This window comes from Populus alba, chromosome 10 (genome assembly GCF_005239225.2).
Source record: "Populus alba chromosome 10, ASM523922v2, whole genome shotgun sequence".
Classification (NCBI taxonomy): domain Eukaryota; kingdom Viridiplantae; phylum Streptophyta; class Magnoliopsida; order Malpighiales; family Salicaceae; genus Populus; species Populus alba.
The window spans coordinates 6,462,055-6,488,913 of record NC_133293.1 but is presented as its reverse complement, the minus strand read 5'-3'; the positions used below and the strand labels follow the sequence as shown (position 1 = coordinate 6,488,913).

At 34.0% G+C, this 26,859-nt stretch overlaps 3 protein-coding genes across 6 annotated transcripts; 1 reads left to right on the top strand and 2 right to left on the bottom strand.

Annotated features, from left to right (window-relative positions):
* Positions 1 to 816: 816 nt before the first annotated feature.
* Positions 817 to 1,928, top strand: LOC118045454 (uncharacterized). Its single transcript, XM_035054101.2, has 2 exons — positions 817 to 1,146; positions 1,224 to 1,928. Exons 1-2 carry the CDS (start codon positions 926 to 928, stop codon positions 1,666 to 1,668), a joined length of 666 nt encoding a protein of 221 aa, XP_034909992.1. The 5' UTR covers positions 817 to 925; the 3' UTR covers positions 1,669 to 1,928.
* A 54-nt stretch (positions 1,929 to 1,982) lies between these two features.
* On the bottom strand, positions 1,983 to 17,651 carry LOC118045453 (alpha-glucan water dikinase, chloroplastic). 4 transcript variants are annotated; one of them, XM_035054098.2, is made up of 34 exons: positions 17,495 to 17,651; positions 16,913 to 17,267; positions 16,755 to 16,799; positions 16,522 to 16,631; positions 16,340 to 16,418; positions 16,138 to 16,229; positions 15,878 to 16,034; positions 15,399 to 15,623; positions 14,894 to 15,256; positions 14,684 to 14,791; positions 14,445 to 14,543; positions 14,211 to 14,351; positions 14,031 to 14,119; positions 11,325 to 11,459; positions 10,911 to 11,073; positions 10,715 to 10,804; positions 10,451 to 10,636; positions 8,952 to 9,014; positions 8,811 to 8,873; positions 8,651 to 8,710; positions 8,413 to 8,565; positions 8,176 to 8,259; positions 7,869 to 8,045; positions 7,674 to 7,780; positions 7,284 to 7,497; positions 7,104 to 7,207; positions 6,860 to 6,995; positions 6,590 to 6,715; positions 5,823 to 5,930; positions 5,120 to 5,218; positions 4,479 to 4,652; positions 4,281 to 4,373; positions 2,524 to 2,639; positions 1,983 to 2,384 (listed from the first exon to the last, which is right to left on the bottom strand). In XM_035054098.2, the coding sequence occupies exons 2-34, from the start codon at positions 17,177 to 17,179 to the stop codon at positions 2,180 to 2,182; spliced, it is 4,431 nt and encodes a 1,476-aa protein (XP_034909989.1). In that variant the 5' UTR covers positions 17,180 to 17,267; positions 17,495 to 17,651; the 3' UTR covers positions 1,983 to 2,179. The 4 variants fall into 4 exon arrangements, with proteins under 4 accessions (XP_034909989.1, XP_073268233.1, XP_034909990.1 ...); XM_073412132.1 differs by having other exon boundaries at positions 14,031 to 14,126; positions 14,212 to 14,351; XM_035054099.2 differs by having other exon boundaries at positions 16,755 to 16,796.
* Positions 17,652 to 23,461: 5,810 nt separating this feature from the next.
* LOC118045423 (polygalacturonase At1g48100) lies at positions 23,462 to 26,640 on the bottom strand. The gene is made up of 8 exons (XM_035054047.2): positions 26,280 to 26,640; positions 25,882 to 26,010; positions 25,510 to 25,677; positions 25,373 to 25,408; positions 25,053 to 25,260; positions 24,440 to 24,521; positions 24,151 to 24,259; positions 23,462 to 23,921 (listed from the first exon to the last, which is right to left on the bottom strand). The coding sequence occupies exons 1-8, from the start codon at positions 26,574 to 26,576 to the stop codon at positions 23,514 to 23,516; spliced, it is 1,437 nt and encodes a 478-aa protein (XP_034909938.1). The 5' UTR covers positions 26,577 to 26,640; the 3' UTR covers positions 23,462 to 23,513.
* Between the last annotated feature and the right edge of the window lie 219 nt (positions 26,641 to 26,859).

Here is a 26,859-nt window from a genome sequence, read left to right as displayed (position 1 = left end):
ATACTATTTATTAGAATAGTATTTTGTGATTTTATTTTAATTTAACTCTTCAATAACCAATTTATTTTTAGTTTTTTTTTTTAATTTCATCATTAAATATAAAACTATTTTGAGAATTATACTTTTTCATTTTTTTTTAGTCATAAGTGAGAGGATGCAAGAAATTAATTTCTTGTTAATGCACCAGTAAAATATTAAAAAAAATATTTAAACACCAATTAAAGAAAAAATTAATCTCAATATATGAAAACTAATCTGAATTATCATTATCACTATAACTTAAAACAAGGGAGAAATGAAAATTTTATTTTGGTTACCATGTCTCATCTTAAACGTCTCCATGGATATGGACACCTGAGGTTGGAAGGCAAACTCATCAATGGGAAACAAAAGATGGTTGCTCTTCTTTTTTTTCATTTTTCTTTTTCTTTTTCTATTGATGGGATCATAGCCTACTTCCATAGGATCGTCGAAGATTTGAATCTTCGTGTTTGTCGGGCATGGTGCCGATGCACTAAACATAAGCATTATAGCAAGTAGCAACTACCACCATCTCTGTTTTCCTTTTTATATATATATATATATACTTTTCTGTTCTTTTTTCTAATACAAACAAATATAATTAATGTCATGTGAATATTCATCTAGACTACAAACATGTAAACCTGATTTGAGTTAATTCGATAATTTATTAATCTAAAACTTGATTTAGATTCAAATCGAATAAAATTTAATCTAATTAAAATTCTAGTGTGAAATACGATTTTATTTTTTAAAAAATAAAATATTATTATTTGAACTATTTAACCTATAACCTGATCTTATAACTCGAGTAATTAGTCGAGGGGGATTTTATAACTACGAGCAAGGGACATGGTTTGTCCATAAAAGCTAGTGCAAAGTTGATGAAATTTGTGAAGACGGAATGGAGAGTCCTTCCCCATACCACCATGCCTTAACAGCATTTCTCCTCGGTTTTATTGTCAACCTTGTTTTCTCCGGTCAAGCAGTTGAATCCCCGGAGTATACACTGATACACCAGCAATCAGATTTTGAGATTAGACTATACAAGGATATCTCTTGGATGTCTGCTCCTGTTGTCCAAGCAACATCTTTTCAGAGATCTACCAAAGCTGGCTTTCACAGGTTTCCTTTCCGATTACATTATAATAAATCAGGCTTTATGTGTGTGTGCTCTTTCTTAGTTTCTTTATGATTCTCAGGCTTTATCAGTACATCCATGGTGCAAACCTCAACTCTACTCAGCTTGCCATGACTGCTCCTGTTCTAACAACCATCACAGAGGCACCACATGGATCTTCGTTCTCCGTGAAGATGTCCCTGCCAGCTTATTACGAAGGGACCCCTCCACAACCGAATTCTGAACTTGATTTGCAGTTGGAGAAATGGAGAGCAAAATGCATTGCAATTAGAAAGTTTTCTGGGTTTGCCAGGGATGACAACATTAGTGAAGAAGTAGAGGCTCTCGGGACCAGTCTAAATGAGCACTGGAATGGAACTCTGGAAAGCAAGAGTTCCTACACGATTGCCCAGTATAACGCTTCCAGCCATCTCTCCGGGCGCCTCAATGAGGTATGGATGGCGGTTTCCGGCTTTGGCGCAGAGGGATGCTCCTCCCATGGCAGCCATGATCAAGGCCATGCGTAGAAACTAGCAGCATCTAGCAAACTGTTGATTTGGTAATGTGATTACATGATCTTGGAATGATCAGTAATTATTCTGTCAAGAACATCATCTGGACATGCCACTTATTATTGTTAATAAAATGCTAATGTGATTAGATATCGGGATTTCAGGCATCATCAAACAAATGCATCATAAATTAGCAGCAAACCGTGTTTTAATCGGGTTAATCAAATTACAAGTTAATCCTATTAGTATCAGCCATGTCAACTTCAATTTGATTTTTTTTGAAAAAAATCAAGCTAGATCAAGATGGTTTCTGCTGGAAAACAAAACACTAAGAAATAAATACAACTTTATTCATGATTGTAAACAGATGCGTGACTACAACCAATGCTGCAGTTTGGATTTATTGTTCTTTTCATTTCCCGATTATTTATGCATGTTTCCCCTCTCTTCATTTCCCCCCCTGTTATTTTTCTAATTTATACAGCCCTGACAAGCAAAATCCGATTCGGAAAAGAGAATAAGAAGATTACATCTGGGGTCTTGTTTGAACTACGTAGACATTACCATCACGTATCACACCTTCAATGTCTTGAGGAGATCCATACAGCTCTTCAATTGCACTTCCTGCACGAGCAATGCCAGAGAGGATTGTTCGTCGGAAATTTTCATCGGTGATCAACGGATCAGATGAATAATCGAGCACAACCTTCTCTTCTTCATCCATTGGCACACTGCACAACAGATAGCTGCTAAATGAGCAAATAATAATATGATAATAACACCAATTCTTTCAGCATGATTTAGTTTTCAACTAGGCATCTTCAATGCACACTGTGTATCCTCCCCATCAGTTTCTCGAATGATTTTTACCTGTCATAAAGGCCCGCGCCGGCATAACCTTCAAGATCTTCACCATTCGAGTCGGATCGGAAGATGATAGAACGTCTTATAAAGAGCCCAATGGGTTTGCTCGGGTAACCCAACACCTGCAGCATGTCAAAGTTCAAGGGAAAATTGTAACATTACAAAAAAATTGGGGTGCTCTCATGGGTTTGCTCACAGCTTCTTTTATTTTCAATTTTTTCCACTACTTCGAAACCAAGTAATTATACATCATATAGATTCAGTCTTTGGAAAAAAAAAAAAAAAAAAAAACAATAAGTTTACTTGAACTCGAGACTCCTCCATGTCCACTGTAAAGTTCAAACAACATATAAAAGTTCAACCACCATTGAAAATTCTATATCATTGGTACAAGGGGCTACGGGTTAGATCAATTATTTTTTTAATATAAAAAAAATATTTAAACATTGCTAAAACTTTTTTAATAAAAAATAATAATCATAAAACTCAAAATATAATTAATATTTAACATCTTTTAAAAATATTTGATGCAATACATATTGAATGTTATTTATTTTTAAATATTAAAATAATGATATATTAGATTGGCTCAGATTAACATATCAAATCTACAATCTAAGTCATGAAACCATAATAACCCTATAAAAAAACAAATCAAAATAAATTATGAAGATTAATTCTCAATCAATACAATGTTGAATAATAATTTTTTTAAAAAAAAAAATTAAAAAAAACAAAAAAAAAACCACTCGAGTTAACCTTTCAAACCCAAACTTAGGTCGTGAAATCGAGATAACCCTATAGAAAACAAATTCGAAAAAAATTACAAAGTCTAGACTAATTAAATTGATATAAAAAAAACTAATTAAATATTGAATATTGAATGGTGTAAAATCAATGAAATTAAAATAAAACTCTAAAAAAAATAAGCTCAATCAAATCATGGAAATTAAAAAAAAAAAAAAACTAAATAAAAAAATTTGTTGTTGGATGGTGAAATTGAAAAATAATTCAATTACAAACAAGCATAAAAATAAACCGACTCAACATGGTTTAACTTATCAAACATATAATCCAGGTCCTAAAATTAGAATAACCTAGAAAGCAAAAAAAAAAAATCACAAAGTCCAATTAAAAAAATAATCAATTGAAAAAATAACTCATGGTCAACCCAGATGCGCCTATCAAACTCGTGACTCGGAATAATGAGATATGAATAATTTTATAGAAAGCAATTTGAAAAATTTGAAACTCAATTTTTCAATCAACTCAATATTAAAAATAAAATTAAAAAAAAAATCATTTAGAAAAGGTAAGAAAAAAAATTATTCGAGTTCGGAATAAGTTAACCGGTTAAACTTGCAACCTAGATCATGGGATCGAGAAAAATTCATAAAAAATAAATGAAATTAAATTACAAAGCCTCACTTTCAACTAATCTAATGTTGAATGTTAGGGGGGACCCTAAATCTAGGAAGACCAGAAGGTTGAAATCAAGAAAAAAAATTATATCCATGAAACTGGTATATAACCTAACATAAAAAAATAAAAATTATGAAGCATTATTCTCAAAATAAAACCTTATATTGAAGAATAAAATTAAAAAAAAAAAAAAATACATTGGTTATTAAAGGGTGAAATTACAAAAAAAAAAAAAATCACAAAACACTATTCTAATAAATAGTATTTTAGTATTTTATGGGTGTGGCAAAGTGATTTAGGCACACCTTTTAGTATTTTGTTAATTATGTAAAGGTGCTTACCTGAGGACTGTTTAAATCATTTTTCTTGCAGATAAAACTCAATGCACGGCCAGGATAAGCTCCGACTAGAGTTTCTCCAAGTCCCTTCACCACCTATGTCAAGAGGGAGCTATCAATCAATGCCTTTCGCTTCTTCCAGCTATATTGTGACTGAATTTCCACTAGGAAAAAGCAAACAGTGTACCAAATATACAATACCTCAGCATATATCTCGGATGAATCCCCCGAAGATGGATTGGTTGTATGAATAACAAATGCATAATCAGCATTTATTACTTCCTGAACCAGGACGGCCATGCAGAGATAATCATGGTCTAACTTTACTTTTCTCGTGCTGAAGTATGCTCTCTCATTCCATTTTGAAGCCCAGACCTGACAGGAATTATGTAACAGATCAATGTCATGAACAGAGAAATAAATTAGTCAAACATAATAAAATATGCTTGGAAGGAAACACTGTAAGCACAGCTACAGCAAGCATTCGCAATGATCAAAATACAGCACGTGCATGCCATGTTTGAACATAGACAAGTTTAGGGGACTCCAGATAAGCATTGAACATTTAGGAAAAGTGTAGCTGTCAACATCTACAAAAAGCAAGCTAGAGAAACTATTCCAGTTATACAACCAAAGATTTAGTTCTCTCCAAGGTAGGCTCTCAAGAAAATCATAACATGCCATGCTTACCTATCACAAAGAGTTAATGGAATGGAATTGCATTAGTAAACCACAAACCATCATAAGGATGTGAGGGTTCTTCTAGGGTGAAGCGACGGAGACTACATTGACAATTATTTGAAGATCAAAATGGTCTTTTCCAGTAAAGGAAAGCAGTCTACCTTCTTTATAGCCATCCATGCTTGGTCCCATCGTTGTTCACCTTCATCACCAGGCCATGGCATCCCAGAACTTTGCATCTTGGTCTTCAGCTCTTGGACCTAAAATTTACTCTAGCTTAGGTATTACATTTCAATTGAAGTACTCTTTCCTGATACAACAGTATAGTTTACAAGATACAACATTTATACACTATGTTCAACAAAAAAGTCGCTTCCAATTATGTAACTTCCATGTATATGGACCTTTTTCTTCTAATAAAACAATTGATTACCAAAAACAAACGTAGTGTGTACCAAAATAATAAAAAGGTTCAGGCAAAAATCTGTTTTATTGAGAGGTTTAGCAAAAGGATATCCTCATTGCCAGAATTTTACAACCAAAGTTATAGAGTTTAAGACCCATACATAGATCTGAAATTGTCTGCATGTTGGGCTAATTTGTGGTTGATTGATAGTTCAGAGGAAGGGGGAATAGAGAAATACTACTGAGAATTCTTTGAATATAAGGGTTTTTTTTTTTTTTTTAAAAAAAGGCACTTTAAAATACATAATGACTTTAAGCAACTGAAATTGTTTCCTAGAGAATTGAAGACCAAGGAGGAAATATATTCTTTTATGATTGATATCCTCAGCAGGATATGTAAAGATATCCATGTATATTGACTGAAATATACCTCAGTCATCATTAGTAGAAAGCACATACCAGTTGCGGTGGTGCTGTCAGCTGTAGAACTGTTTGGCGAATCTCCCTGAGAGCACTCAACTCTTCTCCTAAGTTTTTCTTCAACAGTTGCAACTTATTGGCCACTTCCTGCCAGTAAAAAAGAGGGGGGACAGAGAGATAATCAGGCAGAAAATTCCTAAACAACTCAGGAGTGCATGCCAAAAAATCAGATATCTTCTGAAGCTAACAAAAACTAAATCTCAGCTGACCATTGTGCAACTTCAACTCATCCTCGTTTAGACAGTGAGAATATTTAATTGAAGTAAAAGTTCATTTTGCACATTCAGCAATATCTTACTATTTTCTCAAAGGTATCAACGAAGGATAGCAGAAAGAACACATCAAAGAGGGGTTCTCTTCCACATTTAAGACTTTCAAGAACAATACAGTAACATCCCCTGATCATCAGGAGGTTTCACAATAACTAATCTGGACACCTAGCACAAAATGTTAACTGGTAGACGGATCATAGATATGCATCATACAAACCTATCATTGCTTTCAGGTTAGGCCTATGTTTTACTCAAATTCTATTTTGTCAAAAAATAATTCATTTGCAAGTCAGTTAATAAATTTTATGCCTTCCAATTGAATTTCTACATGAGCTGAGCATGCATCCATTACACAACAGAAATGGTGTTCACCCCATCATGCAATCATTATCTGAATTGAGCAGCTAGTGTTGTCGATGTATACAACTAAAACTGCTAGCAAAAGACAAAATGAAATTCAGAGATTGCAATTACCTGATTCGAATCCTCAGATAGAACCTTCTCAAAAACTCCAAATGGTAAAGCAACTGATGTAGGAATCCCAATCCAAGACGGCACTTTTCCTTTCAAATATGAGATGTTGCGTGATTTGGCACCAACCTATAAGAGAATCCCAGAAGCATTTCTAAAAAATCCATAAATACAGTTCAAATGACAGTTGGGATGTTGTGTTGATTTCTAAAATGAGAAAATGGAAGAAGGTGGTTCATTAAACATGGATTGGATCCCATTTTAAAGCCTAACCATTTCACTGGTAAACTCCTCAGAAGATATGGCATATCTTCCACTGAACTCCTTTCTGACCAACTTTATAGGTGAAGGACTGCCTTCTGTTAAGTTAGTTGAACTTGAATCTGCTAGTTCACCCTCCTTTAGTTCACTGTGATTCATCATTAGTAATATGAATTTCAGTACAACAGTTGCAAAACATGTTCGATGCAGATTGTGAGAAACAATGGATAAGTATGGCATGGAACAATAGGATAACCTATAAACTATATCTGCTGATGTCGGTTTCAGACGCAACAATTTCCCTTCATATGCTTCAAGGTTGGCCAGAATATCAGGATCAAAGCATGTAGCAAAGCAAACCTGCCATTGACAACGTTATCCTCTTAACATCACCCAGAAAAGATTTGGGCATAAATTCAATGTAACAGTTGCTTACCTTGCTATTTCTTGCTCGCACAGAAACATGAGATAGTACATCAGGCATGTCAGGTGTCAGCAAAGCAACTGCACCATCTGGAATTTCTTCTTCTCCTTTTACTCGTTTTGCTACTAAGATTGTTGGGAGATTGTAAGTTTTATTCTGCACAGTATGCAACTCATCCACGGCAACAACATATCCAACAGCTTCAACTGGGCTAATAACCTGCCAGCTGTTCGAGGCCAACAACAATTGCATTTCAGAGTTACAGTTTGTAACTGGCAGGTATTCCTTATCCTATGTTTACTGTTCAGATGTGTGATCACTCTCATTAAGACTAACATCCCTAATTTCCCAGTAATCCAACAGTAGCTAGTTGCATAGACATGGCATGAATAACATGCTAACCTTCCAAGATGAGCAGTCTGCCGAAGAACCGGATCAAGTCGATTAAGAAGTGTAGATAATGCCGCAGCTGATCCAGCACGGATAATTTCTTCAGTGAATATGTTCAACTGAAAGAATTGACAGTGAGGGTTTGTAAGCAAACAATCTAGAGCATGAGGGAAAAAGTTTTGGACTTTCAGACAATTAAAAACATACAGCCCCCTGGTCCACTCCAAGCAGTGATCCAAGATACTCCGCTGATGGTTGCAAAACCTGCTGGTACCATTCTGCCTTGCTAGCAAGGGCAAGGCGAGTTCTGTCAAGGACTGATTTTGAATATAATGCCCAGTGATCACTTTTGCTATTTGACATGCTTAGAGCATGTTTCCATTCCTGCATATACAGTGAAGGTAATTTCAAATGATAATGGAAAGTTTCCATTATCTAAATAATTGTGTGCTACCACATGTTCACTTCATGCAAGTCGTCACATATATTTGGGGGTACTAAAGTGAAATTTTACCTTCATGCAGTAAATAAGATCTTCATTATCATCCGAAGAAAGTGCGAGATTTTCAAGAACCAAAGTGATGAAGTACATAATTTTCTGCTATCAAGGAAGTAATCAAGAATATAAAAATTAGAGAGTGAAACTAAAGCAGTACATATGTAGAGAAGAATTAATATAAGAATCCATTAAGACTAACACAAACTGAACACAGTCTATATCCAAAGATAATTGTTGATAAGATAGATTTACCTCCGGTCCAGCATTGCTTAATTCTTCGTACCCCCGTTCAATAGCTGTCCTAACAGTGGAATCAAGTGCAATATCCAAAAATAAAAGATCCTTCAGACGATTGTTGGACTTAAATAGCAAAGGTCTAAGCTCCTGACGAGCCTCTAGCAAACCCTGTATTAAAAATACGCAAATAGGCCAAGGTTAAAGTATAAGTGCAAATCATAATTACAACTTCTGACATTTAATTTTCAATTACCTCTATAAGTGCTTCTACATTCTTATCTTCAACGTGTTTTAGTACAAATTGAAGCAATTCCTGTTTCAAAAGATACAGAACATACACAGATGGTTTTATCATTCTGTATTGTATAGATGGCATCTAGATTCAACATTCAAAATGAAGTTCAAAACATTACTGGGAAACCAGATGGCAAGCCTGGAATGGGATTTATCTGCACTCCAACCATGAAGCCTTGACCCTGAGGAGAGAGGAGAAAAGTATTATCAAACTCTAAGAAAAGAAAACATTTCAGAGAAACTTCAGCAAGTGGCATTACCTCAGATCTGTAGCCCATACAATTCGTAATAGCAGACTCAAGATCCGCACCTGAATGAACTGCCTACATTCAAAATAGAAAAAATAGATTGAAATCAAGATAATGAAGCCAAAGGTGAAAATCAGAGGAAGTTCACATGGCATCAAAAGCAAATAGTACAATTAACGGACTTATAAACACAATGGAGAATTCTTATCACTAACACCTATGTGATCAGCTCCAGTCAACTTGGTTAGGGTTGGCTACATGGGTCCACATCCTCCATTTAGTTTTCTTATTAGCTAAACTTCTTATACACTGCTTTAACAACAGCAGAACAATACTTTGGAATGATCACCTTGTATCGCTTCAGCTTGTTTCATTTTGATCTCCCTCTCCCAATTCTCTCTTTCAAAACTATAATTCGGAAATGGTCAGTCATCATAGTCATAATTGCTAGCAACTCTTAGCAAGTATCTAATGCATGAATTTTAAATGTTTCACTAAGAAACATTATCAATGAATTAATGCAGTAATCTTCACAGCAAACACAATACCTCCTTTCCTTGTTACAGGCCATGCATAGATTACTACATTGTCTTCCTTGGCCATATTTCTCATCTCAATCAAGTGAACTGGCCACCAACTTTTCCCTCTACAATGCGGCTTCCAATCTCAACCAACAACCCAGTGTGCAAGTATGTGTGTATATATGTCAAGCACTAACTCTCAAACCAATGGAGATAGGAGAACCAAAAACTATACAAGGTACTATTTTTCCATAGCAGGTGTTTGGTGTTTCTAAGAGAATATGATCAATATTTAGTAAGTCAAAATAGAAATAATAAGACAAGGTGAACTCCATTTCCATTGTGTAATGGATGTTACAATCAGTAACATGCATCATTTAGAACCATGGAGCTCCCCTCAACTTGTCTTGAATTGGTGCCACCTTCCATCTTTCCAAAGGAAGTACACATTTCTTATACAGTCCTTTCTTATGTTATTATCGATATGTTTTAAAATCCTTGTCTCATGCTAATTTACCAAGATGTTGCTTCTTCAGCACCCAACAATAACTAACATGAAGTATGGCTGGCCCACCAACACCAACCAGGCGATCACAAACAACATAAAGTTCTAAAGACCTCATCTCATCCTAATCATATTAAGCTGTTGCTTCTTCATTAACCAACACTAACCATAGAGTATGGCTGGCCGACCAACACTTCCCAGGTGATCAAAGACAAATACATGGTTTCTATATATGCGTAGGTCCATGCAATTCAAACCATTTGTTCTCCCATATATGTTTAAAAAATTCTTAAATTGATCAGGACATAAATCATATCGTGTTTGGCACTTGATTGAAACCCATTATCTGTATGAAGGCCAAGTCAGAGATATACGAGGTAAGCAATGACTGCATAAGTATAATATTGATAGCAAATCAAGTGAAGTCACTATGTTAAAAGTGAACTAAACATAAAGCTTTGATACTAATGACTCGAACAACTAACCTTCAAAGTCCTCATATAGTTTCCAAGATCACGCAAAAGTCCATCCCTCTGATCTCTCCTGAAGTTTGGTTCAGAATGGATGCCACGATCATAACTTAAAAGTCGCTCTTTTGTGATTCCATTTTCATTCAAAGTTTTCCAGTACACACTGATGTCAAAGTCGCTTTTAATATGATCAATTAATGCCTGAAAGAAAAGGAATTTTTAAGGGAAAAAAAAATGAAAATCACTAAAAGTGTACGTTCAAATTCCCATTTCAACCACCTGGCAGATTACGACATCATCAGGACTAGTGTTATTATGCAACTTCTGATGCCATTCCTCCATCATTCCACCCTTGCATTCATTGTTTCTCTAGAATCAACAAACAATCACCTTATCAGTCTTAAAATGAACTCACATGCTAAGGAAATAAATAGAGAAAACAAAGGAAAATTAACAAGAAAGATCCACTATAGACCTGGATAACTAGGATTTCATCCCGAATACGTTGTCCCACATCCCCTTCACCTCCTCGACCAACAGTAGACATAATCATTCGCAAGAGCTCCTGATGCTGTGGATTGCTTGCATAAATATCCTGGAGCAAGTCTGTAAGCCTATCCTGGGCTTTACTGATTTCACTGCACAGGTATGCAACTAATAAGAACTATTTTTGTATTTGGGAATTATGGCACATGGTCAAAATCATATCTGAAGAATGACAAATCATTCATTCCACTAAGAGAGCAATGAAAAATATAGCGCTGGGTTGGATCATTCGCTTTCAGTCCAATTTTTAGAGAAATGAACAACGTAATTTTTCATATCACAAAGTTCTAAAGCTCATTAGATAAGATAGTCCATCATACACTTATTTAATTAAATCTTTTACCGTGGTTTGACGTTGTAGTTTTTATTCCATATGAGCTGCCTCGTGGCCATAAACCGCATCCACACCAAGATCCCTGCAAGACCCAATTCGCCAGCATCCTTGGCTTTATCCATCAAGTCTGCTGCAATATTGAATCTAGCAAAATGAAAGAGAAGTATGACCTATTATTACCAGAACAACAAACAAAATTATCTTAGAAAGGTAGATATGAGCTCACGTGTCAAATCAGTAAAGATCTCCTAGTAAATTAATCAAATACATCAAAATTTCAACAACATCATGAATAAAAAGCTAAAGAAGAGAAACTTTCTTATGGATACTTAAGGCCGCTGCCCAATGTTCAATTGTTGTGCAAACAAGGAGAAAATCAGGGAAAGTGGGAACAAACAGGGCTTCATGGCCATTTCTTCATTATCACCTAATTAGCATGGCACCATGAAAAAAAATTTGAAAGCAAAAAATAGAAAAAGAAGACACATTAAGTTTCATGGAACTCCAAATTATTGAACACTTTTCAACACAGCATTGTCACTTTCTTTTCCTCTGTGATCTTTAGTATTAATAAGATGCAAGCAAAGATCTAAGAAGAAAGAGTTTAGAGCCACTTCAAATTGCTTCTACAAGTAATCATTCTATTAGTAAATATTAAGCATTTAGTAAAGCTAGTTAATTATCTAAGTATGACAATGTAAAAAGGAACATTGTGATCCGTTGCTTAACTTTATGGAGTGGAATGTGATTCAACTAACAAGTCATATTGGATACCACTTGAAAAGGGTGACAAGCTATATGAGATGGAAGCCTTTTACTGTAAAAGACAAAATAACATCATAAATTTTTTTAATTCCCAAGATATCAAAGTGCATATAACCCAGCTTTATTCCTATCCGTTTAAGTGTTAATCCCACTCCATAATAGTATGGAGGGACAAAATAATTTTCAATAAGAGTTTTCTTTTATTACAATTGAAATACAATGGTAGAAATTTTAAACATTATAAGAAAATCTGTTGTTGTTGATAGTATTATTTTTTAGAAAAAAAAAAGTTCTTAAGATGTAAAAGAAACATGCTAGTAGTGCATGTGGCGTCTTGACATGATCAGCTGTGATAATAATTATAATAAACAATTCTGTTATTTCATATTTCATAACTTAAAATTCTAAGCATCCATGATCCTTTCTCTGCAATCTTTTCTGCATGTGTTGGGTGGAGCATCCAAAGCTGTTTTCAAAGCCTTATGCAAAGCTAAAAGCTATCAAATCACACGTTGGGGGCTATTTAGCATTATTTAAAATAAAAGCACTTTTAAGCATGTGTTACAGCACCTAAAGCCACCATTGAACCAAAAAAAGCCAAGGTAATTTCCTAATTCACCACCTGTACTTGAGCAGGATTTCCATCACAAAATGTTCTCTAAGATATTCAAGTGCTCAGCTGTATGTATTCAGTATTTCTGAACGAAAATATGTAACTTGCATCTCTTAAGATATTCATCACTCTTTTATTCACTTTGAACGGTTTTATGACAGGCAAATAGATTCTGATTATTTTCACTTCCACTTAAGCACTAGACATGTAATATTGCTCATTCAAGGGTCTTGGGTCTCTTATTGGAATCCTCCACGTACTCACAAAACTGGAAATTTTGAGCTCAGAGAAACCACGACTGTATTGAAGCTCTCTAGCATTTATTTATTTATTTATTTTATTTTTTTGTGGCAACAATAAATTTAGGTATGCCTTTTTCCCCGGTTTCCAAGATGCTACTCTTTGGCTCCTATCCAGTAAAAAGGTGCAATGTCAGACTTTAATGTTCCCAATTGTTTCAATCCTAACCCTGCCCCTGCCATCCAATTTGGTACCAAAGGTAAGCAGATTCCTTGAACATTTTTTTCCTTATGGTCAAAGAACCAATTTAATGGGCCCCAATTGTTATGTGAAATAGAAAAGAGCAGAAAAAAATTCAGAATAATCAGGGTCTTTTTAAAGTGAAGGAATGGAAATATGTTTGTTTCCTTTAGCGAATTGGACAGCTGGTTTGGGATTGAAACAATTTGGAAACAAAATGATGACTTTGTACTTTATACAGGCCGAATTGGAACATTTTGGAAATTATGGAGAGAGAAAATGGTTTGCACTAAAATTTTACAAAGGAGATAAAATAAAAGGGTTAGTTATTCGATCATCAAATACAAAAAAGTTTGGAAAATTAAATAGAAGCAAAAACACAGGAAACATCCACTAACCACAGATAAAACAAAACAAGCTTAGAAAGTTATATGTCCAGAAATCTATGGCTGTTTCTCTGACACCAAAAAGGTAATAACACAGAGTGGAAACACTCTCTATGGCACTTTATTGCTACAATTTCAATTGGCTTCCCAGTTGGAAAGAATCTAAGCAGCAGTTATCAGCATCCTCACCTGATTTTAAAGAAACAGAGATGCTAAGGACTGCTAATCTCTAGCTACTGAGAGCAACAAAGAAAATGAACCAATGACTCATGACAACATTTAAACAGAGAACATTAATCTAAACTAGAGTGTGCATACAACACATGCAAGCAATATAAAGAAAAAAAGGTGAGCATTTTGAAAGGTGTTGTGTGCTATGCTGAACATAACTAGCACATATCCTGCAACAAGAGGAGCAAAACTCTCATAAACACCCTGAACTACAAAAATAATTATGAACATTTTACTGACCGGTGCATGAAAGACTTCTGTGCCTCACTCTCCAGTTCTGCAATTTTATCCAACAATGCCCTGGCTGTTCCTATGCCATCACCAGCATCCTTTGTCGAGAAAATTTCAGTTAGTTAAAATGATGAAAGAAACACAGAAGAGTATAAAAAATACTTGTTGGAATATGAAACTGAGGACAACCTTTTGGACATGCTTAGATCCTCCGCTAAATTCAATATAAAAGTCCGAGCCATTATTCTTTATCCATCTTCCATTAGACAAAAGGACAAATGGCAAACCAACAAAAATATCTTCTTCAATCTCTATTTCAAAAGATTGCACCTGTTATAAGGTAGATTGTAGAATTGAAAGGCATGGTTAGATTTCAAAGCCCTATGGGACACTGGAAGATACAAAAAAACTTAGCATGCTCACCTGGTAAGAAAATTTAGCAGAAGACTCATTTTTAAGTTGTGTTTCAGCAGCCTCCTTGAGAGCAGCTGAACCAGGAGGCAACACGGTTGGAGGTGGCTCCTGCAAAATCATGCATGCATGCATTAAATCTGATCAGAGAAACTGGCTACAGGTTATAGAAGATGAAGACATTGATATTGATTCCAAAGGTTTATATCATCCTAAGTAATGTCTAAAGTTAAAAGTTATAAAAATCTTACCAACCACTCTCCAGCCTTTTTAGATAAAGCCCAGTGAAGAGTAACTGGCTCTTCAAAATCAGTGGCCAAACGAACCTTCAACCTACCACCAGGCTTTGTTACAAGTACCTTGAGAATGTGTGAGGAGTTTTAAATTTGAGAGAAGTTTCATCAAGTCAAAAACTGTAATTGATGGAGGAGGGGCACACAGTTGATTAGCACATCCCTTACCAGAAGTTCCTTATCAGCAAGCTTATATATTTTCTTGTTCAGAACAGCACCACCATCGTGTTCTTCCTTTTCCATAGCAAAAAGCTCAACAGCCTTCAAGACTTTTGGTTCTATTGAAGCTTTTTCCTCCACAGACTTGGAAGCTCTGTCCTCTACTGATTTAGCAGAATATCTGTTGACAAGCTGCGCTAAGTCTCTCCCTTTGCGCTGAATTCTTTCAGTGCTGAAATATCTTTTGTTTTGAAGTTGCTTTGACACATTAGTCTTGATTTCTCCTTTACTAATCTTCTTCCGAATCTCATCAACAGAGACACCTTTGCCCAGTTCAGCTTGCAACTCTTCTCTTGCTTTCTCAAATTCCCTCTATATGCATGGAACCATTATGCCAATAAATATCACACACAAGCAATCAGAGTAACTGGCTTGTGTCTGTTTACCCCAGCAGAAGCAACTAGAAGGAAAACATTATGGAAACTAACCGACAAAGAAAAGAAAGGAAATTTACCTGTTGCTGCTCCGGAGAAAAATTGGGTTTCCCTGCCTTTTCCCATCTCATATAAGCTTGTAATTGCACAAGATCATCAGGTAGGTTGCTTTCTATTTGAGAGACAGATGGCTCCTTAATTTCACGTATATCATTTTTGTTTGTCAGCGTTGCACGGAGATCCTCGATGGAAGTACCTCTGGCTACTTTCTCCATTAGCTCAAAGCGAGCCGCTTCATATTCCTCCTAAGACAAGAAAATTTATCCATCAAAGTAAGACAGTGCTTGAAACATCAAAACCATAGAATTAAACTATCTGCAAGAGTTTATCAAAGGAAGTTATGGAGAATTGCATGTACAAAGAAAAAAACCGTGACACAGGTGCTTCCTTGCTAACAAAAGAAAAACTAGACAGGAAAGCACAGATGCAAAATTAAAGTACTATAACTTAGCAGTACAAATAGTTTTTCTCTTTATACTAAACGATGTTTAACACTTGCCTTCTCTTGCTCTGGGGTATACGTTTGTTTCCCATTTCTTTCCCACCTTAGATATGATTGAATCTGCACAAGTTCTTCAGGAACCGAGACATTAGGAATTGTCAACTTCTCTCTCATGGGTAACTCAACATAAAAGTTCTGGCCATTGTTCTTAAACCTGCCAAATTAAGAGAAGTAAACGAAAAGAAATAATATCACACATTGTAATGAGCTCAAACAACATACAGGGAGCTAGCAAAAGCAAAACCTTTGAAGCTCACCATTTATTCTGAGCTTCATCAACTACAAGAAACTCTATAGCTTGTATCGCAGGATCATCAATCACTATGTTGATGTAAGAATTGGAACCAGACTAGGACAAAAACAAAGTATAAACCAGCCAAAATTAATTATTTGGGCCAGCCAAACATTTTTCAGTAAAATGAAAGGCAAAGAATCTTGTTTTTGCTTTTTCGCTCTTACCTCCATAAAAGGAGATCTGAGGGCTCTGTTCTTATAATTTTTGGTTCCATCTGGCTGAAGAGAAGGAAGCACCCATTTTCTGACTCAAAAGAAAACCAACATAAGAAAGAGAAATAAGCAAAACTATAACGACAACGGAGAATTAAGTCAATATAGCCGAAAGCAAGTATAGGCAGACTTACTCCTTTTTATCACGTATTACACCCCAGTGTAGGAGCAAAGAATCACTACTATAATTGATCTGAATATTTACTTGTCCGATGGATGAACCAGAGGAACTGCTGACAAAAACCTGCTCATTACCAAAAAAAAAAAAAAAACATCCGTATCACATCTACAATAACCAACAAACACACCAAAACTTTGCTCCAGTAATTAAAGCCATGCTCACTCATCCCTTGTTAACTATAAATACCTGCATTTCAATATTTCCATCCAGATTGAATTTCCCTGCAAGCTGCTGCAACGAAAGAGTTTGTTGTTCAATTTAGTTACCAAACGAAGAAAAAGCATTTCATTTTATTTCATTGAAAGCTATCTCCAAGTCTACAAACTCTAAAAAAAAAAAATTACCTCAGAAGTTGGATCCATGGCTAAGACAGCTCGCGGAGTGAATATAAAAGAGCGGCGTGCTCCGGCGATGCCTAATTCTGATTTCCTGACTTTTAAACTGTTTCCATAAAAGCTGGACAACGGCCTACGTGCAGATTGAAACAACGAATTTGCAGGAATGCCTGAAGAATTGAGCTTGCTGCTTCGATGCTCTGAAGCCGTTGGACGAAGCAAACTGTGGTTGTTGAATACTTTATAATGCCCGATTATGCTACTGTTATTGCTCATCCTCTAATTATTATTATTACTATTCCTTCAAATTGGATTCTCTTCTTTACCTTCAAGGATGATTCCAAGAATCCCCACCTCAACTCACCTGAAAATTAAAAATTAAAACAAAAACAGATTCAGATTCATATTGTTTAAGATAAATTAGTAGAATTCAATCAAAATTAGCTTGTAATCTAACTAATTGCCTAACAAGATTCAAACAATTCAGAACACTTCCAAAAAAATTTCAGGATTTCTAAAATAAAGACGGGGATTCTGTAACAGAAATTGATCAAATTTCTTTTTCTTCAAAAAGAAAAAGAAATACTTTACCTTGAATTAAGTCAGAACAAGAAGAGAGAATTGAGAGTGTTTTTTTGCAAGGAAATTTTTGGAGGCAAGAGAGAAGTAGGAGGAGCTTGGATTCTTCCACTGATTCAGTGAAGTGCATACCATGCAAGTTGACATGGCGTGGCAGTTTCTTATATGTCCACATTGCTTGAAACTCGGGATTGGGAGCTTGTCACGTGCCACAGTGATAGCGAGTGATATGGGGAGGGAAGCGTGGGGTCCGTGACCGCCGGTGGCTTTTTGATATTTCATTTTTTCTTTTTTAATCCTTGATTGTCCCTTGTTTACACTCCGATTTTCATGATTTACCGTTTCATGTTCTCAAATATCTCATATGAAAAATATTTTTATTTAATGAATTATAAATCCTTATGCTAAGTCTAGATGTTCATAGGTATTTAAATGATAATTAAATTTGGTTATATTTAAACAATTTATTTTTGAATTCCAAACATTTCATCTAATCACTTTATAATAAATACAGTGCTAATAAATTCATAAAAATATAATTTGAGATGTTTAATAATATGATAATGATTATTTTTTAAAATAATTTTTTGTTTATAAATATATTAAAATAATATTTTTTATTTTTAATATAAGCATATCAAAATTATCTAAATATATCTAAAAATAATTAAATAAAAAATAAATTTTGAACGGGGGGCTTAATATAGCATTATCCACTAATAACTATAAACAGCAGCCGCTAAACAGTGCCCTAAAGTGAGCCATATTAGCCTTTTCCTTTTCTAAAAGTTAAAGGAGATTTGCTAATTATGTTTGAGTTTATTTAAGGCAAGATCCGAAATATTATTTTTTTTTAAAAAAAGGGGTTAAATTCTTAGAACATAATTTTTGAAGGGTTAAAGATAATCAAGCAAATGCTTTTGGGGGCAGTATCCAATTTGGTAAATTTGCAACGTTATCAAACCAACGGCATAAATTTAATCCTCACTGTAGAAATTTAAGATGCACTCCATTTTGTCCTCTTTGATGGATCCAAGAAATATTAGATTCAACACCGAATTCCTTACAGATGCATTCATGATAATATCTAGTATTTTATTGGAGGGAATATATATATATATATATATATATATATATATATATATATATATATGTATGTATGATAAAAGGGTACGTCTTAAATATCTAAGCGATATTTTCCGTCTCCACCAGGTTTTTTTTTTTTTTTCAAGTGGAAAAGAAAGAAAATATCTAGGAAGTATAAGGACAGCGAGATGCGTCTTTGAAGATCTACGGCTTTTGAAAGAAAGGACCCAGAAAACTAGAAAACAAAAAGCAGGAAAGTTGATGTGAAAGATGGACAAATGAACAAACGGCTTATAAGCGGGCAAGAAACTTATCAGCACGCAAGAAACTTTTCACTTTTTGCTATATATTTTTTAATTCTGGATCGTGTTTTTATAAAAAAAATTAAAAATATATATATTTAAATAATATTTTTTATTTTTTAAAATTTATTTTTAATATCAACATTTTAAACCATATAAATTAATTTTAAAAAATTAATTTTAAATAACTAATTTTTAAGGATGTGATATGCAATTTTTTTTCTTCAGTGCTACCATACAAATAAAATTAGTTGAGTTATACATAAGTTAATTTAAATATCTATATTAATTAATAAATAAATAATATCCCATAGGAATTGTCAAGATTTTTTTTCTTTCTCTAGAATGATTATCATGTGTTTCAGCCATCAATGAGAACCGCAGAAACACGACCATAGCCTTGTAGCCGACACCATAGTTTCTGATCATCATAAATTATTTTTTATCATAAATTTAAGCTATCTCAAATATTTTTTTCCCCTTCTTTCTCCCTCTAGATCATGGTATTTAAAGGTTAAAACATATATATTAATCGTATATGATGAATAATAAGAATGGGTATAAGTAAACAAAGTGAATATTCATCGTATTTCATACCTGTTTTTATTTATTAAGCACCTGCTAAGGTTGCATTTAAGGACCTAATTGAAGAAAAAAGTAACAAAAGGACTGACAATATTTTGGTAAGAGATTACGAGGATAAAATTGTTTTAATGGAGGACTTATTTGTAAGGAATAAAATACAAGGACCAGACTATTTTTCTAAAAGAGTAATAGGGACTAAAACGAACATTAGTTATGGGTAATTTGTTTTTTCTTAAGCGGTTATGGGCTGGGTATAAGTGGGAATGGGGTCCGGCATATTTTGGACGTGAGTTTAAAGGATAATTTTTTAATGGTTTGAAGGATCGGGCACCGTCCATTGCCGTGATATTCTCTATTTTCATTCATTTTTTAATTTTTATGTCAACACTACAGCTTTGTTTGAGTGTGGTGTCGTTATATAATGCATTTTTTATATTTTGATGTGGTGTAATTTTTAAAAGTATTTTTTAATTAAAAATATATTAAAATAATTTTTATTTTTTTATTTTTACATCTAAAAAAAACCTAAAAAAATATTAATTTAATTTGAAAAACATTTAAAAAAAAATAAATAGTAAAACAAAAAAATAAAACTAAAAGTGGCATTTAATTACTGCTTTGAAATAAAAGGGAGGAAAACAATAGAGACAGAAATGTTTTTGGTTTAAGAGATAGCGACATAAAAATAAATTTGTTTTTGAAACAATTTTAAAATGAATTTATGTACTTTCAAAACATGAAGTCTAAAAAAACATTACTCTAGAGGTAATACTTATTGTTTTTTATTTCTAAAATATCATTGTAAAAAACTCTAAATCTTAAAATTGTTCAACTAAGACATATAAGGAAAAAATGATTATTATCATAATTTTAAATCTCAACTCGGGGGTTGTTCTAGAACAAAGCCTAGGTCACTAGTCAAGGCCCTAGTCACGAATCAAGTTTATCTGAGTCAACATAAGAATAAAAGTTGTTATTATTATAATTTTAAAACTCGTTTCGAGAATTAATTTGAGGCAAGACCCTTGCCACGAGTGAGGTTGACTATTGACTCGGTCACCTTAAGGACTAGCGTGATATTACCATAGTTAAAAAACTTGACTCAAGGTCGGCCCAAGGGCAAAGCTTGGGACACGTGTCGAAAGGGTAAACTTGGTTGACTCGATTCAACGTAAAATAAAAATTATTATTATAATATTTAAGGGTTAATCCGAGACAAGGCCTAGGTCACAGATTATAAAGGTCAACTTGGGTCAATATAAACATAAAAGTTGTTGTTATTATAATTTTAAAACTTGACTTATGGGTCGATTAAGGCAAAGCCCAGGTCATGGGTCAGGATGGATTGACATAAAAGTTAACGTATGGATAAAAATAATTATTATTATAGTTTTAAAACTTGACTTGAAAGTTGACCCATGAAAAAGCTCAAGTCACATGTTGAGAGGCTCAATTCGGCTGCTCCAACAAAATTTAAAAATAATCAAAGTAACCTTTTTCTTGGCAAAAAGTTTTTTCAAAACAGTTAACGGGTTTTTTGACTCATGTTTTATTCTGAATTAACTTGAATTTTTGACTGAGTTAGGTTAAGTCAATCATTCCTTAATTTTTTTCTTAAACTAGGTTAAATTCAAGCCAATCAAATCAATTCTGATTTTATAACTAAGATTATTATAATATAATTTTAATATTCAATATATAAACTAAAGTAACTGTGTGCATAAAAATTTAACAATAATATAGTGAAATAATTTTTTATATATTGTACATCATAATTAAACAACATATAAAAACAATTATTTTATTTTGTTCACGTAATTCTATTTTGTCTCTCTTTTTTCTTTTTGTCTCCATTGTTTTTATTTCTTTTATCTTTGATGTCTCTGTCTCTGTCTCTGTCTCTTTTGCTACGAAACTACAATCCAAGGCTTCCTGACACAACAAATCTTATGTATTTTCCTTACTTTTTATAAGCTGAGAGATAACACTCTTTGCTGGTCTGTTACTCAAACCTCTCTGTCTTGGGTTTCCTCTGTTATGCTTTGCTTTCCTAGGATGTTGATGCAGCTTTCCTCTGTATTTTTCACCATTTTTATTATGGAGCTTTATAACATATGCATGATCTGGTTTGCCAAAAAAATTAGAACACTCCAAGAGGAATGCGGGTGATTGCTAGCTAATTATTATTAAATATAAAAAACCCTTAAACTTAATTCCCAAAAAACAGCAGAAAATCATCACCTTCCCAAAATAAAAACTTGCAGAAGGGAAGTTTTGACTGAACAGAAAACAGAGGAGAAGAAGAAGAGGAAGAAGAAGCTAATACACGCTGTTATAAACACTCATGGCTAACAAATACGTTCATGACGAGACCTTGCAGTTCCCTTTTTTGCTGCTCTACGACACGCGAGTGAAGAATAATATCCCCATAAGAATCGTCAAGATTTTTTTCTCTCTCTCTAGATTGATTATGCATGTGTTCAGCCATTAATGAGAACCGTAGAAACACGACAACAGAGAGTGTGACCATAGCCTTGTAGCCGACACCATAGTTTCTGATGATCATAAATTATTTTTTATCATTAATTTAAGCTATCTCAACTATTTTTTTCCCCTTCTTGCTCCCTCTAGATCATGGTATTTAAAGGTAAAAACACATATATTAATCGTATATGATGAATAATAAAAATGGGTATAAGTAAACAAAGTGAATATTCATCGTATTTCATACCTATTTTTATTTATTAATCACCTGCTAAGGTTGCATTTAAGGACCTAATTGAAGAAAAAAGTAACAAAAGGACTGATAATATTTTGGTAAGAGATTACGAGGATAAAAATATTTTAATGGATGACTTTTTTGTAAGGAATCAAATACAAGGACCAGACTATTTTCCAAGAAAGTAACAGGGACTAAAACGAACATTAGTTATGGGTAATATTTTTTTTCTTAAGCGGTCATGGGCTGGGTATTAAATAAATGGGTATGGGGTCCGGCATATTTTGACGTGAGTTTGAAGGATAATTTTTTAAATGGTTTAAGGGATCGGGCACGGTCCATTGCCAAGATATTCTCTATTTTCTTTATTTTTATGTCAACATTACAGGTTTGTTTGTGTCTCGTGCTGCAATATACTGTATTTTTTATATTTAATGTAATATAATTTTTAAAAGTATTTTTTTTATTAAAAACACATTTAAATATTTTTACATCAAAATCATAAAAAAAATTTAAAAAAATTATTAATTTGATTTAAAAAATAGTTCAAAAAATAAATTGTAACGAAAAAAAAACTTAAAATAGTGTTTAGTTATTGTTTCTACAAGAAAAGAGATGAAGAGGAAGACAATAGAGATAAAAATGTTTTTGGTGGAAAAGATAAATATATAAAAATAAATTTGTTTTTAAAATAATTTTCAAGTAAATTTTTATATTTTCAAAATAAGATGTACAAGGAAAACATTTTTTTAGAAACAATACTTATTATTTTTTATTCCTAAAAATATCATTGTAAAAAATCTTAAATTCTAAAATTGTTCAACTAAGACATGTAAGGAAAAAAAATTATTATCATAATTTTGAAAATCCCAACTTAGGGGTCATTTTAGAACAAAAACTAGGTCACTGTCGAGGCTCAGGTCACGGGTCGAGTTGATCCGAGTTAACATAAAAATAAAAATTGTTATTATCATATTTTTAAAAACTCAATTCGATGGTTAATTCAGGGCAAAGTCTACACCATGAGTGAGGTTGACTATTGATTCGGGTTAGCATAAGGATAAAAGTAATTATTATCATAATTTTAAAATTCGACTCAAAGTCAACTCGAGAGTAAGACTTAAATCATGTGTCAGAAGGATAAACTTGGTTGATTTAATTTAATATAAAATAAAAATAATTATTATTATAGTTTTAAAATCTGATTGAAGAGTTAGAGAGGGGCAAAACCCAGTCATAAATCAGGAGGGAAGGCTGAAGCTTTGACTGAACAGAAAAGAGAGGAGAAAAAGAAGAAGAAGAAGAAGAAGCTAATACACGCTGTTATAAACACTCATGGCTAACAAATATGTTCATGACGAGACCTTGCAGTTCCCTTAACAGACCCGCTTTCGGTTCTCAAGCAATAGTCGATGCTTGAAGGGACTAGGGGTGCTTGTGATTTCCCATAAGAGTTCCAACACAGAGCCTGTCGAAAACCTCCATAACCACTTGAGCTGGGCTTCAACTGAATATCAATTAGATCAACACCGGTGCATGGCGCGTCATTGCTACATGCTAGATGAATCGGTTGCACTGTGTAACTCCCTTTTATGCTGTCATATTTAACACCAGATATTGCCACAGCTTCTGTCTGGTTCTTGCATGTCTTCTTGTCACAGTAGAACTGATCAATTATAACAGGATACTTCACATCTGATACTTCAATATTGGAAAATGTCACATTCTTTACCGATCCAATACCTCCCTGCAGATATATATACGCAAACATCTTTCAAAAAATACAGATTTGTATTTATTTGTTTTATCTTAATTATCTTTAAAAAAAAGTGTATTTGCTTTTGCCTGATGTCTCAAGAACAGATAAAATAGCAATGGAACGCTAGCTATAAAACTAAAAAAATTCTGAATAACTTTCCCTCTTCTTCTTTTTTTGCTAATATATAGTTGTGCTTTAAAATTAATTAGCTACGTACCTGCCATGTCTTTATTCTAACTCCAGAAAGAGTATTTTGTAACGAGATTTTCTCTACAACAATATCCGAGACACACGCAACACTTTTATCCTTTCCGAGCCCTCCTACACTGCAGTTATGAAAAAATCCAAAAATAATTCTAAGTAATCACAGCAGTAAATGTTCTAACCATGAACTCGTGCAAATTTATTTATCAGAACTTAAGTATTACTACTCCGTTTGGTTGGTATTCCATGGATTTCTCAGAAAATGTCATCGTTTTCTTCATTACAGTGATTGATGACTCTACCTTATACCATGTCCAGGGCCGCAGTTAATGTGATGGACATGAATATTAGAGCAGCCGGTTTGTATGGATACACAATCATCACCTGTTATAAAGTGAAAGCTCAGAGTAAGCACCCAATAACCAAAGCTATGCGTCGATTTCACTAATTAGTGCAGGCTAGTTTTTTAATCACCATAGCAGTACTGCTCACAAACCAGACTTAATATATGCTGGGTCATCCACTTATGCTACAGGCTACAGCTCATTAGCATCCACATAGTAGTTGAAAATTATAGATTGATAGATGTTGGACCTTTTTATAACGCATGCCTGTCACTAAAGCTGGTTAATTTAGGGAAGTTAATCCGTTTAAAAAGGTTTTTAGTATTTCCTTTTTGCTACACACAAAAGGTCAAAAGGTGTTACTTTTCTCTGCAATTCCATCGTGCAATGCACCAACTGATCGCCAACTAAAAACTACACCAGAAGATTATAATATGGAGCATGGCCTAGTGTTAGGTCGGCTATGATTAACAAAACTCACTATGATTAGCAAGCTTGCTAGCACACAAGTTTCATGGAAGAATATTAAATGATGGCGAGCTTAGAGGTCAATGCACTTGTAGGTTCTTACCGCATCCAATATTAGAATGCTGAATTTCTACATCTTTTGTGTTCTGCAGGTGAATGCCATCAGTATTTGGACTAATCTCTGGTGAATTAATCGTAATGTTATCGACTTTGATCCCACTAGAGCTGTCAAATTTGAGATGGCATTGAGGGCTGTTCACGATTTCGATGTCGCGAACTGTGATATTATGGCTGTCGTAGAATCTCAAAGCCTGTGTAAAAAGATGATCAGGAACTTGATTATGTTATAATAACTTGATGGAATTAATTCAAATTTATGATCATAAGGTGAAAGGAACACATTGGAAGAATAAATGATCTTACAGTTGGTTTCATATCTGGATTATGTTTGAATTTCTTCTGCATTAAATTCATCAAAGGAAAACAAATGTTAAGCTTTCATTTCTTTATGCCTTTTATCTGTTCTGAAGGAGTTAATTAAGAACCCTACATTGACAAACCTGAATGTAGTAGACTTCAGAGGGACTCCACCATTCAGATCCTTGACCATCAACTTTTCCAGTACCTTGAATGGTGAAGTCATGAACCCATTTGAAGTTTATCCACTGAAACAAGCTGGATTTAGGCCAAGCACCAACTCGCGGGGGAGATAAGAGAATGCCATCTATCTGTTGGAATTCCACTTGCATTACATCAGCTTTATGTGTAGAGCACTGAACTGTAAAGAATTGTACTAATACTAAAACAAGACAGACATTTTCCATTTAAAAATAGATTGCAGGGAATACACCTCATGACATCTAGATTTCTATATTCATATCTGCTACTTGAGAGAAGAGTCAATCAGATAAGCTAAAAAGAAGGGAGCAAACCTCCAGTACAATGTGAGGCATGCATGGACCTTGGAGAATTATGGGCTTGATGAGGAACTTGAATTCTGCTGGGATTTCCACTGTAGCCCCAGATACCTGGCAGGCTGCTTTCCATGCTGCTAAAAGTGCCTGTTTAGCTCACCGTTGATCAGTTTCCAGTAATTACAAAAATGAAAATTTAGCTAGCAATTACTTGCTCCATTTGTTGCTAAATCCAAAGAAAATGTGGAAAAAATCAAAATCAAGGAATGAGAAATATGAAGATAAGTGCTTCTGCTCATAAAATTTGTAAAAAAAAAATCCGCCTGATAAGTGCTTCTGCTAATAATGACAGGAAACGGAGAAATTTGTGCCAATACGAGCATGTTCTTTCAACAGTTCCTTTGGCTATCACGTACCTTGGAATCATCTGAAACTCCATCACCCTTGGCTCCGAATGACAAAACGTCAAAAATGGTGGAATTAGCAGGGTAAGAACCGTAATGAGGAAGAGGGGCTGGAGCAGGGCCAGGAATATTTGTAGCTGGGTCTGGAGCTTTATGGCCATTGCTACCCTTGTCTTTGAGGTGCTTATGAGGTTTATGTCTGTTGTTGTGATGCTTTCTCGCCTCTACAGAAATAATGGCAAACGTAATGAAGATAACCACTCCAACAAAAAAAAAAAATCGAACAGATGAGTGCCTGGTGCTCTTCATCTTCTAACTTCTTTTTTCTTACTTTTCTTGGAAATCTCCAGGAGGACGAAGAGCTCTAGCTACAGCTACAAATGAGTTTCAGGTACTGCTCTGCTTGGAACAGGGGAATGAGGCCATTATAGGCGGTTTACTAGATGGGTGGCCGCGGGCCAGGTTATATTTTCTAATGTAAAAATAATTTTAATGTTAGTTTAATATAATATGTAGCTAGGTGATGTTATTATATTAATATAAATAAATATTTATTATTAATAAAAGTTTAATATATCTTTAATATTTATAT